Source organism: Felis catus, chromosome C2 (assembly GCF_018350175.1).
Source record: "Felis catus isolate Fca126 chromosome C2, F.catus_Fca126_mat1.0, whole genome shotgun sequence".
In the NCBI taxonomy this organism is placed as follows: Eukaryota; Metazoa; Chordata; class Mammalia; order Carnivora; family Felidae; genus Felis; species Felis catus.
This window is the reverse complement of record NC_058376.1, coordinates 48975201-48987729: the sequence shown is the minus strand read 5'-3', so window position 1 is coordinate 48987729 and position 12529 is coordinate 48975201. Positions and strand designations below refer to the sequence as shown.

The 12529-nt window shown below is 36.6% G+C and overlaps 1 protein-coding gene across 5 annotated transcripts in view; it reads left to right on the top strand.

The window, feature by feature from the left end:
* The window catches only part of IMPG2 (interphotoreceptor matrix proteoglycan 2), an 85076-nt gene that overhangs the window by 17339 nt on the left and 55208 nt on the right, over positions 1-12529 (top strand). For 3 of the 5 annotated variants that reach the window (XM_045036859.1, XM_045036858.1, XM_045036861.1), the window contains 4 exons: positions 1171-1202; positions 1308-1331; positions 9040-9089; positions 10001-10083. In XM_045036859.1, coding sequence (XP_044892794.1) covers positions 1171-1202; positions 1308-1331; positions 9040-9089; positions 10001-10083 — 189 coding nt within the window. The remainder of the gene's footprint in view (positions 1-1170; positions 1203-1307; positions 1332-9039; positions 9090-10000; positions 10084-12529) is intronic. The other 2 variants (XM_045036860.1, XM_045036862.1) reach the window with 2 other exon arrangements.

Below are 12529 nucleotides of genomic sequence, written 5' to 3'. Positions count from 1 at the left end.
GGGGTGAATTGGAGGCAACAAGACTGGAGCAGGAAGACTAGTAATTACTGCATATCTGAGGAAATGAGGGTCCTAACTAGACAAAAGATAGAGAAAGGAAGCACAAGAGATGCAAATAGGAAAAAAGACTAGTAGAACTCTGTGACAGGTCAGATGGGAGTGGAAGAAGAAGGAATGGCCTGGGAAGCTTCCTCATTTCTAGTCTGGATGACTAAGACCAAGAACTTGGGCACAGAAGCAGCTTTGTAGATGTAGTGGGGAGATTGAGTTCACTTTTGAATGTGTTGTTTTGAGCAATCTGTGAAATGCGAATTGCCTGATTTAGGTTTGAAGCCAAGGAGAGTGGTTTGGGTTATAAATATAGCTGTAGGAGTCATCTGGCTTGACGTGGCAATTGAAAGCATTTAGACTGGCTGAGATTATTCTAGGAGAGTTTGTAGAGCAAGAAGAGCAATGAGTTATTTATAAATATCATGAGAGTTATTTAGAGTAATAGTCTTTCCATTTTATAGAGGAGATATTGAGAGATTTGGGGGTTTGCCTTCATATCTAAGCAAGAGAAAATGGGACTTGAAGTTAGGTCTTCTAACTTAGTGTTCTTTTTATTATATTGGCCTCAAAACAAAATCACTAATTTAGAGGAAACTTAGGGACAGTTTACTTTAGAATGTCCCAGAGGAGAAATCCAATTATTGATATAATTTATCTTTTTGTCTGAATTCTGGAGAAACAGATTTAGCATTTATTTTATCCACATGTCCCTATTATTCTAGTATGAGAGTTTCTATAAACATGTTAGGTCACAAAAAACTTTGATTCTAAGTCCATGGAAGGTTAATGTAAAACTCAACCAATCTCCGCAATCTATAGATCTTTTTGGAATGATTAGCAAGTAAAGTCTATTAATCTGTGCCCATGAAGAAAGAGCACGGGAACTTTTGGAAACATAAACAGAGACTGAGTGCCAGGACATTCCCACAGTCACAAAACAAACTTGGCATCATTAGTACCTTGCTTTAATTGTTTGCTTAACCATAGAGAAAAACAACATAGATTTGTAAAATAACAGTATAATGTAAGGGCATTAGTGTTTTCCATGCAGTACATTTTATGTACTGCCTATTAACTGTCATTAACTCACACAGTCATGTTTATCTTTGTTTTCCTTAGAAAATGACATATACAAAGGAAACTGTAAGCAGGTAAGTGTCTTTTTTTCCCCAATTTCATGTTTGGCAACTGAGATATGTCATACGTATTCCAAGACTCACCCTCAATTTAATGGCTCTCTTCTATTTTCTTGCCAGTTCCTGCAGTCACCAGGGCTGTGGGTAAGTCCCAAATTGTTTTCCTCATCTTGAAGCCACTTCCCATTCAAGGCTACCATCACAGTCACTGTGCTTGTTTACTTTCTGAACTTGCCAGGAGGCAGACTTATTCCTTTCTCTTGAGTGAGAAAAATAGACTTCTGGAAATGGAATATGGAATGGTCTACTTCAGTTGAGGTTTATGCACTAATAGTAAAAATGTTATAAAATGTTACACCTTAGTGGAGAATAGTTTATTAAATGATGGTTGGTAGTATGGATCACTTTACTGAGAAATGATGATTATGATCTTGAAATACAGGAATAACATGGAGTGCCTTGGGTGGCTCAGTCAGTTAAGCATCTGACTCTTCATTTTGATTCATGTCATGATCTCACAGTTCATGGGTTCGAGCCCCACATCAGGCTCTGCACTGACAGTGTGGAGTGTGCTTGGGATTCTCTGTCTCCCTTTCTGTCTGCCCCTCCCCCATTCATATTCTCTCTCTCTCTCTCTCTCTCTCTCTCTCTCTCTCTCTTTCTCTCTTTCTCTCTCCCCCCCCCCCCAAATAAGTAAACTTAAAAGAAATAAAGGAATAACACAACCTTGATGAATCCTACAGTATTAGGATTCTTGGCTCTATCAGCCTTTAGGTTTAGGATTAAGGTCATTTCTGGGTCCTGAGCAATAGCAGTACAGAGCAGATCATGGAAGTGAGGAATTTAGTGTATAAGGATTAAAGATTTCAATTCTGTCCATACTCAGAGTATCTAGATTATGCCAGTGTAGGAATGATTATATAGAAAAACATCAGTATAGAAAAACTGGCGGACAATCCAGATCAATGCCTCAAATGAGAGAGGAAGACAGATTGAAAAACCAGTTAGGTGAGTCAGTGCCTGGAGATCCAAGCTGGGCAGCAGAGGCCAGGCCAAAGCATAGTTGGAGTACACATGTGACTTAGTGGGGCATATGTAGGGGTCAGATCAAACATGAGTAAACAGGAGGGAAGGGGACTCTGTGGTCTCACTCATTCATACAACTAATGTTACCACTGGGTCTCTGCTGGGGCCTGGGATGAACACCCACTTAGATGCTGGGCCATGTGTTTTCTTAGGTGTGGGCTTTCACCACTGAGAAGCAGAGCTTGGAAGTTGCTTGTGATTGCCATTGCAACACCCAAGCAGTAAACTAAGTACTCTGTTGAGTCCCACCAGTCCTAGTAATCTTCATGATTGTAACTAATGAAATGGTGGCACATTTTACGCATCTTATATAGTTAAGATGTATGTAAACAGCATAATGCATATGGCACTTAACCTAGAAGAAGCTCTGAAGTTTACTGGGAAGTGGATGTTAGCAAGTTTGTAGCTTGTGGGTTATTATCAAGTGGTGGAAGGAAGCTTACCTGAAATAGGGTGGACAATTGTAACACCATCTGAGAGTGGGTGTGGCTCATGGCACAGGGGTAGCGGGAAGATATGTAAGGTGTGGTGTGTGTATGTTTTGTGTATTCCTGTGTGGCTCACTTCAACTGGCTGCACCTTTCTTTGGCTTCCTAGCATTTCTCACAATGAAATTATGCATAAATAAAGGAGAAATCTTGTGTTATGCTCATTTCTTACTGTGATAATCACACTGGAACAAATTCATAAATAAGCATCATAGCAGGACTCACTGAATCGTATATTTTTATTGATAAGGCACTGTCTGTTCTACGTATAAGGAACTGAAAATATGATTTACCGTACTTAGAAAATAACATATGTACTAAAATAACAATATATGAAAATATAAATGAATATTGAGAAATTTAAAGTTTAAAGTATCTTTCCGATCTAACTAGAACAGATGAGGCTGGGGTGGGGTGAAAACTGCCAACCGTGGTAGTTGCTGAAAGGGGTGACCTGGGGTTAGGTAACACTGGGAGTGAAACCATGAGAGTGGCTGGCCTAAGAATTCACTAAGCCCATCTTTATCCAACTTGAGTTCTTTTCTTTCTTTCTTTCTTTCTTTTTTTTTTTTAATATTTATTTATTTTTGAGAGACAGAAACAGAATATGAGCAGGGAGTCACAGAATCCGAAGCAGGCTCCAGCCTCCAGCTCCAGTCGGAGCTGTCAGCACAGAGCCCAACACGGGGCTTGAACCCACAAACTGCAAGATCATGACCTGAGCTAAAGTTGGATGTTTAAACCACTGAGCCAGCCAGGCTCCCCTATCCAACTCGAGTTCTATAGTGATCCATTGTAACCCTTTATGTGTTCTTCACTTTTCTATATTCAAATTTATTTTTATGATTTTTTTTGAGATTACTCTCATATTCTGTGTTGAGATTCTTGTGTTAGATTATATTGCTGCTGTAGCAAATTACCACAGACTCTGGTAGTTTAAAACAACACAAATTTGTCCTACAGTTACATAGCTCAGAAATCTGACGTGGGTCTCAAGATGTTGCCAGGTTTGCATTCCTTTCTGGAAACTGTAGTGGACAATCTGGTTTTTTGTTTTTTTGTTTTTGTTTTTGTTTTTGTTTTTTGCCTTTTCCAGCTTCTAGAAACCACCCACATTGCTTGGCTCATGACCCCCTTCTATCTTCAAAGCTAGTAATGGCTGGTCCAGTCTTTGTCACATTTCATCACTCTGACACTCTTCTGCCTCTTCTTCCACATGTAAGGATCCTTATGATTGTGCTGGATCCACCTGGATAAACCTGGCTACACTCCCCATTTTAAGGCCAGCTGATGAGCAACCTTAATTCCAACTGCTACCTTAATCCTCCTTTGTATGTAATTTAACATACTCACAGGTGCTGGGGATAAGGATGTGGAGGCCACTATTGTTCCTATCACAGTTCTCTGTAATTTAAATTGCTGCTTCTCTGTGAACTCTAACCCACCTGCTGACCTAAGCCTTGCATCAAATACTCTGTTTTGTATCACTTTAAGCTTCTCCTACTATCATCTGTCCGCTGTCTTAAAAAAAAAAAAAACATTTTTCATCTTACTTAGGACCCTACATCCAATCTTACCTCTTAGACATCTCCCTATCATTGTTTCTCTCTCTCCTGAGTCTTCACCTTCTCCCATTACTAACTCCTTATGAGCATTTAAACATGCTCAAATCTCTCCCATGTTCCCTATTTACAAAAGGCCCTCCTCCAGCGCTTGTCTCCATTATAGTTGGATATTTTGAAAGCATCTCCACTTAGCTCCAGTCAATGCTTAACCCCCTGTCTTTTGGACTTCCTGTATAGTCTCCATAATCAGTACAAAGCCCCACCTAGGTTATGTGTTCACCAAATAGTTGTTAAATGAATAACTGAGTTTCTGCTCAATTACCCAAGGTTATTATCAGGTCTCTGGTGATATTCTTAATATAAGAGCTGTTCTTTGGGATTTTATTTTGTACATCAATTAACTTACATTTGTAGTTGAGGATGCCTATCATGGATCACAAAACCAAATATACATTTTTTTAAGCAAATGTTTTATTTTATTTGGTACATGTATATCCCTGCTCCATTATCCTCTGTTTTCTCTTATATTTGTTTAGCATTTCATATTTTTGTAATGCTTCTGCATATAATATTTCATTTAGTTTTCACCAATACCTTTGAGAAATAGGTAGGGTAGGGAAGTATTCCTGTTTTGGAGATTAAGTTCTTGAGGCCCAGAGCAACTGAGATATTTTTCTAAGGTGTACACAAAGTTAATGATACTTCTGGGACCAGCACCAAGGATTCCTGGCTCTGTGCCTTGAGTTCTTTTGTGTCATGTTCTGATCACAGTTAACAGATTCAAGGGCAGAGCAGAGTATAGAGAATTGTCAAGGGAAGTAGTAATCTAGATGTGAAATTACGCTTATGCTCCGTGTGGCTGTGCTATCTTTTGATATAGTCTTACCTGAATTCTGAGAGAATTAGGCAGTAGCGGTGAAGTAATAAATTATGTGCTGGCTGAGCTGAGGAGATGAAAATGTAGGAGGTTGTTTGTTGCTAGTATGAGGCTAAAGGTCTTAGCTGAACAACCTCAAATTTGTGGTTCGGCCTAGAAATGAACTAGTATTTCTGTCTCCAAACTCAATACAACTCTGTGTTCTAGTTCTGTTGTGACATTTTAGGGGATCTCTGCAGGAGGCATACCTAATGAGAACATGTTGAAAGGATTCTTGTTGTTAAGTGTTTGTTTTTTGCTGTTTTCTGAAAGGAGAGTGGGAAAATGAGGGATTAAGAGTTGGAATGATTTGAATTACTGAGAGTTGCCTACTTACCATCATTAAAATAATGTTAATTTGAATTCAGTAAATGAAATCTAGTTCTGCTGAAGTAAACAAACTTCTCCATTGTGAATGCTTCCTTAGAGAATTAACTTAAATTTAATTAATTAACTATTTGCTTATTATTTTAGTTGCAGTATTTCTTTTTAAATTTAAATTAAAAAAAATTTTTAATTAAAGTATAGTTGACATACAACTTTTTGTCATTCAACATAACATAGTCATTCAACAATTATATAATCACAAAATGCTTACCACCATAAGTGTAGTTACCATCTGTCACCATACAAGGTTATTATTATATTATTGACTGTATTTCCTATGCTTCATCCTTATCCCTGTAGCTTATTATTTATCAAATGTGATTTGGTGTGGGGGACAATTTGACTGACACCATGTGAGGTCTGGTTTCTTGGCCACGCCATCCCAACTTCCAGTTCTAGTTACTGTGCTGTGCTTTGGCCCCTCTGTCTTGCTTTGACCTCTTTGTTCTCATAGCTGGCTCCTCTCCATAGCTCTCCAACTTTGACTGGGTTTCCTTTCCTCTTTCTGGGACCTCACACACTGTGACCTTTAGGTCATTAAGTTTATGTAAGCTGTTATCATTACAACCATGTTGTTTGCCCTTCTAGTCAATATGGCTCACGTAAAGGCCATATTGTGAGGAATTAAGATGAGTGAGAGTGAGGTTTCTCAATCAAATGGACCTGTTTTACATCATAGCTCCTCTATTGTCTAACTGTGTGACTCTGAGCAAATTCTTAACCTCTTCTAATATTAGTTTCCTTGTAGGTATAAATGGGGATATTAGTATCTTCCTTTTAAGGTTGTTGACACAATTAAGTGAGTTAACCATGGTAAAACACTTAACACAATGCATGATTTATGATAAATTTAGTTGTACTCATTCTTTTTTTTTTTTTTTTAATTTTTGTTTTATTTTAGAGAGAGAGAGAGAGCATAAGTGCGGTGAGGAGAGGCAGAGGGAGGGAGAGAGAATCTTAAGCAGACTCCATGCTCGGTACAGAGCCTAACCCAGGGCTCAATCCTATGACTCTGAGGTCATGACCTGAGCTGAAATCACGAGTTGAACACTCAACCAACTGAGCCACGCAGGTGCCCCTAGGTGTACTCACTCCTGCTGGTGTTATTATTGAAAAGGGAACTAGATACTGTCAGGAATTTTAAGTATAGCCTTGGGCCATATCAAGTCATTGTGTCATGCAGGAAAAATTGCTTTATTCAATTTTTCATCTATAAAATGAAGGTATTGGCAAGGGGTTCTACTTTGTGGACAACTGATAGATCCTATTCGGGCCTGATTATATTAATGTCTGTCTCAAATGCATTTGAATCTTACTTGCTTTTAGCTCTATTCCCTGCAACTTGAGAAGCCTCTTGATGCTTTCTCATCACCCAGGCCCTTTCTCCACTCGTCACTCATAATAATGACTTATCCAGATGTCATATTCCTTAGGTTCTTCTAGATGACAGCTCACTGAGAAGCAATTTCCTGCAAATGCACTATAAAATAACCAAAAGTGATAGGTTTAGTGTAATGGTTTAATATGTTATTCTTTCTAGATAGTATTTTTAAAAAGCAGAAGAATCTTTATGAGATTTGTAAAAACTCAGTTTCTCAAATTTTCTTTCTTTCTTTCATTTTTTTTAAAGATTTTTTTATTTTTTAAGTAATCTCTACACACACCATGGGGCTCGAACTCACAACCCCAAGCTCAAGAGTCACTTGCTCTACCAACTGAGCCAGCCAGGTGCCCCAGTTTCTCAAATTTTCTACCAAAGCTTGGGAGTTTAGGGAACATTGCCCTAGTTGACTCCCCAACTCCAGTGCCAGTCATGAAATGTCTTTGAAAGATCTTAATATCTTAATACTAACTTTAACTTTATAGTCAACTCCACAATATAGCCATGTTTGTTTTAATATTAAAATGTTTTGAGTTACACATTAGTTCTTACTTAGTTCCCTACCTGCCTATGCTTCAAGTAAAACTGATGCTTCAGTATGTATATCATGTTTGTCTGGTGGCTTTGAGTAACCCCCTACCCCCGCCCCCCAATGACCTTATTTAGAGCACTAAGACAATCTAAAGGAGTGCTTCTGAAGATGGGAGTCACTGGAACATTGGCAAATCTGTGAGGGAGACATTTTTGACTGTAATCACATCACCTTAGGAAGCTGACTTTTGTAAAGTTGAAGACAGTTTTCAACTCTTAACAGTAATGTCATCAGCATCCAATAGATATAATCACCATCCAACTCCTTTGTAAAAGTTTAGTGGAACATCCCTTTTCCCTTAGGACATATCCACAAACTTTAAAGTTCTAAAACTTCCTAAAATTACTATACTTTAAATTTTATATTTTGGGGGTATGTGGAAATTTGGACTTGCAGAAACCTATTTTCTTTCCTTTGGAGGAGGGACTTTTCCAATTGTTTCGATTTTTTCTTCTTGTTGCAGAGCATCATGGTTAAAGGATAGCTGGTTACTTGTAGCCTGTTAGCAGTATGACCTATAGCAAGTCATTTCTCTAAGCTTGACTTTCTATAAATAAAAACATTTTATGATTTCTGTGATCCCTCAAATGAGATGAGATTTGTGGTTTTTTTCCCCCTTAGCAGCAAGTACCCTCCTACCAGTACTATTTGTTAAATTTGTAATCATTTATTTGTTGTCTATTTTCTGTAAGACTATAACTTTAATAGATCATGTTTGTTTTGTCCACACAATATTCCCGATGTCTTGTACACTGCCTGGCTAATAGTATTTTTTATTAATTTATCCTAAAAATATCTATTTAGTGCCTACTAAATACTAGATGCCTAGATACTATTTTAGGTTAGAGATAGAGTAAAAATATGAGATTCCTAATCTCAAAGAATTTATATTCTTAACTGCAGTCCTGTTCAATAGAACTTTCTGCGATGAAGGATATGTTCTTTACTGTGCTGCCCAATATGATAGCCATTAGGCACATGTGACTGTGGAACACTTGAAATGTGGCCAGTATGAATGAGGAACAGAATTTTAAACTTTATTTAATTTTAGTTAATTTAAATTACCACATAAGTCCAGTGACTACCATGACAATGCCATTCTAGAGGATTAAGAGATTAGAGACAGAGATAAAGAAGTAGATAAATAAATCAACAAATAATTTCACATAGTGATAATAACTGAGAAGAAATCAAACAGGCTGATAAAATAGTAAGTAGGGAAGTACTTTGTATAGGGTGATTCTACTTGAGTAGAAATCAATACATGTAAGATAAATGAATTATGAAAACTATTATTTCTTAAACCTTGTTAAATCAGTACTTGGGTTTGGAAACACTTGTTTGGAAATCTAGTGAGTTCCTTTTGGGAAAATAAACCCCAAAATATATCCACATATTTCTATCATTTTTATTAATGTTAAACATTTTTTACCTTAGCCCTGAATTGTCATCTCCAGTTCCTGTTGGTGATGCCCCAACATCAGGAGGTATGTTCTTGTGCATTTATTCACTTTTTAAAAATTATTTGTGGTTTAAGATGATCTTGTAAGCAAGCACATGTTCCACCTCACATTTAAAAAGTACCAGGATTCTCTCTCCTTATGTGTTGTTCAAGAGTCTCAAGAAAAAGTGATTGTGCTTTCATTTATTTTAAGGCATTATGTTGTGGGTACTTAAAGACCTTTAATTATTAAGTATAATAAAAATCAGAAAACTACTTAATACAAATGTATGACCTAAAGAATTACTTTAAGGCAAACACTCTGTAACCACTGCTTATGCCAACAGTAGAACCTTTCTAGTTCCACCATTTGTCATTTGTCTTCTACGAGTTTCTCTGAGTAAGGATTTTTTTGATTGCATTCTGTGGTGTACTTTAACATGTTTCCTTGATTTTTGTATTTCCTATGAATTGGAAGTTGCTTTCTTTATTTTTAATTTTTTTTAAAAAAGCTTTTCCTTATTGCAAATTTCAAACATATACAAAAAAATAGAATAGCACAATGAGGCCAAGCTTCAACAATGATCAATTCGTAGCCAGTGTCCAACCTTCACCCACTTTCCCTATCAGGTAACATTATATTTTTCAGTATCTGTCCCTTTACTAGGTAGCTCCTTAAGGATAAAAATTTTGTCTGTATCCTTAACAAATCTTACATAGTGGCTGACATATAGTAGGTGCTCTTTAAATGCTTGTTGCTTGAATGAATGAGTTGTAATTATTTTCTGTTCTAGGAAGATTCTATGCAAATGTTTCTTAAGGTTAGAATGTACTGAATTTCCAGGATGATAAAGCAAATGACTTACAGGAATGGTTTTGAAGTCAGCTTCGTTATTTCCTGATATGATTCTGACTTAGGGACTATGTTCATGTACATGTTTTTGTTTTTCTACTTAGGTGCTGTTGTCAGTGTTCCATATCCAGGGGTGACCACCTCTGAAGGTATCTCAGAGAGCAGCAAGGAGAGGCCTGGGGAGAGTGTGAGTGATGCTCTGTTTTGTTATTTAGTTTCTAACATGGAGAACAGGGTTAAGAGAGACTTATGTTCCACTGCTAAACTGCACAAAACTTCATGTGGTTTCCTTTATGGAAATGTAGATTCTAAAACCAGTATATTAAAAAGAACCTAAGATTCCTTGGAGAGTTGAGTCAATCTGCTTTTGCAAGAGAGAGCTTCAAGTTGTAAATGAAATGACTTGTGCTTGGGGAATTATCATGGTAAACTCATTGTCACTTGTGGGTTTTGTGACATAATTTACTGTCATTTGCCTTTGTTCTTCTATTGCCCTGTCTTCTTCAGAGGAAAAGGATGTAGGTTTTACGCAGTTGAAAAATCAAGAAATACCGTGTTTTTTAAACGCATCATTATTAACAGTAACCTGTCCATGAAACAGTATTAAGTTTACTTTCTGTAACATTCAGTTTTAAAAAGAAAGTACACAGGCTGCCTAGGAAGATAGAAATATTTTGTTAGAAATTTTGTTAAATATGAATTTTTAAAATTTTGGGGTTCATAAATCTTATATTAATACAGTGCGAACTCTGATTGAACATATTCACTAGAAAGATGCAATTTAGTTACCTTGCACATTTTCTTCCAATTTCAACATTTTAACTTCTGTGAAATCATGTTACATCAGCCTACTCTGCCTCCCCACCTTCCCTCTCACTGAACAAAGCTGGTAATAATATTGGACCCCTGGGTTGATTCCTGAATCAATACATTTACCCTCTGTACAACTTCGTCCAGACTAGATGGTGCTAGGAAATACTGTCATTCAATAAATATTTGTGAATGAATGAATAAAAAGTGATACCATGGATCTGAACTTGAAGCACAATAGTTATGGTTTAGGTATGGGAACATTTATGGAATGAGATAGAATTCCCTATAATAAACATGAAGGAATTGTACATAATTGAATTGTATATAATTGGAACATTAATATCTAAAAGAGAGGATAATTTCAAGCCAATTTATAGAATCAGTAAGAAAACAAAGCAGTATAAAGATACCTAACAAGAATTAGATCCCTGTACCTCTATCTAGTTCAAAATGAAGCCCGAAGTTATTTTTACAGTTCATTTTTTCCTTATTTTCCTAATTTTCCATCTACTGTTTCAGAAACTGTATACCTCATTTCTATTTTGCTAGTAGTTACCCTATATGTTACATAATATGTAATATATTATTACATATAATATTTGTAATACATTCTATATAATATATATATATTCTATAAATTACCCCATGAATTATAATGTATAATCTAGCAAAATGTAAGTTTTTCAAATCTTAATCCTTATCTTGAGCAATGAGGAACACTAGAACATTGTTACTCAAATAATCCCTTTACTGATTTATATTCTATTTTTAAATATTTTTGTTCTTTCTTTCTCTTTTAGTTTTCTTTTTAATCCCACAAGCTAGACAGTATTATGTTTGTTTCACATAAAATTTGTTTTACACTTACCTGGATGTGTATTATTTTATTTTCATAAAATTCTTTTTGTGCATTAAAAATTTTTTTTAATGTTTATTTATTTTTGAGAGACAGAGAGAGCGAGAGAGCACACAGCAAGGGTCAGAGAGAGAGGGAGACAGAAGACCCCTGTCAGGCTCTTAGCTATCAGTGGGAAGCCTGATGTGGGGCTTGAATCCACGAACCATGAGATGATGACCTGAGCTGAAATCAAGAGTCAGATGCTCACCTGACTGAGGGACCCAGGCGCCCCTCTTTTTGTGCATTTGAGATCTCCCTTCTAGGATAATTTTCTTTTTGAGATATATGCTTCTAATAATACCTTAGTGAGAGTCTCTCATTGGTTCCTTTTAAGATTTTGCTTGTGTGAAAATTTCTTTATTATTTCCTTATTCTAGAAAAAAGTTTGTTTAAATGTTTATTCATTTTGAGAGAGTGCATGCACACGTGCACACATGGGGAAGGAGCAGAGAGAGAGGGAGAGAGAAGCCCAAGCAGGCTCCATGCTGTCAGCACACAGCCCCATGTGGGGCTCAGTCTCCTGAACTGTGAGGTCATGACCTGAGCTGAAATCAAGAGTTGGATGCTTAACAACTGAGCCACCCAGGTGCCCTGAATCTTTTTTTTTTTTTTAAATTGAAGTATAGTTGACACACAATATTACTTTAGTTTCAGGTGTATGACATCGTAATTTTATAAGTCTGTATTTATTCTATGCTCACCAGAAGTATAGCTATATTCTTCACCATTATGTGGGAGTCTTTGATCTGACCTTTCAAAATGTACAGACCTTTAACTTTTTATCCTATCCCTTTTGTGGTATTTAAAACTAAAGTCTAGGTTACAAAGGATCAGCAGATATACTGTGTACTCATGCAACACTGATTCATCTCTCTTGATTTTTCTAACCTGTTTTTCTTGACCTGTTAGGATTTCCTTAACT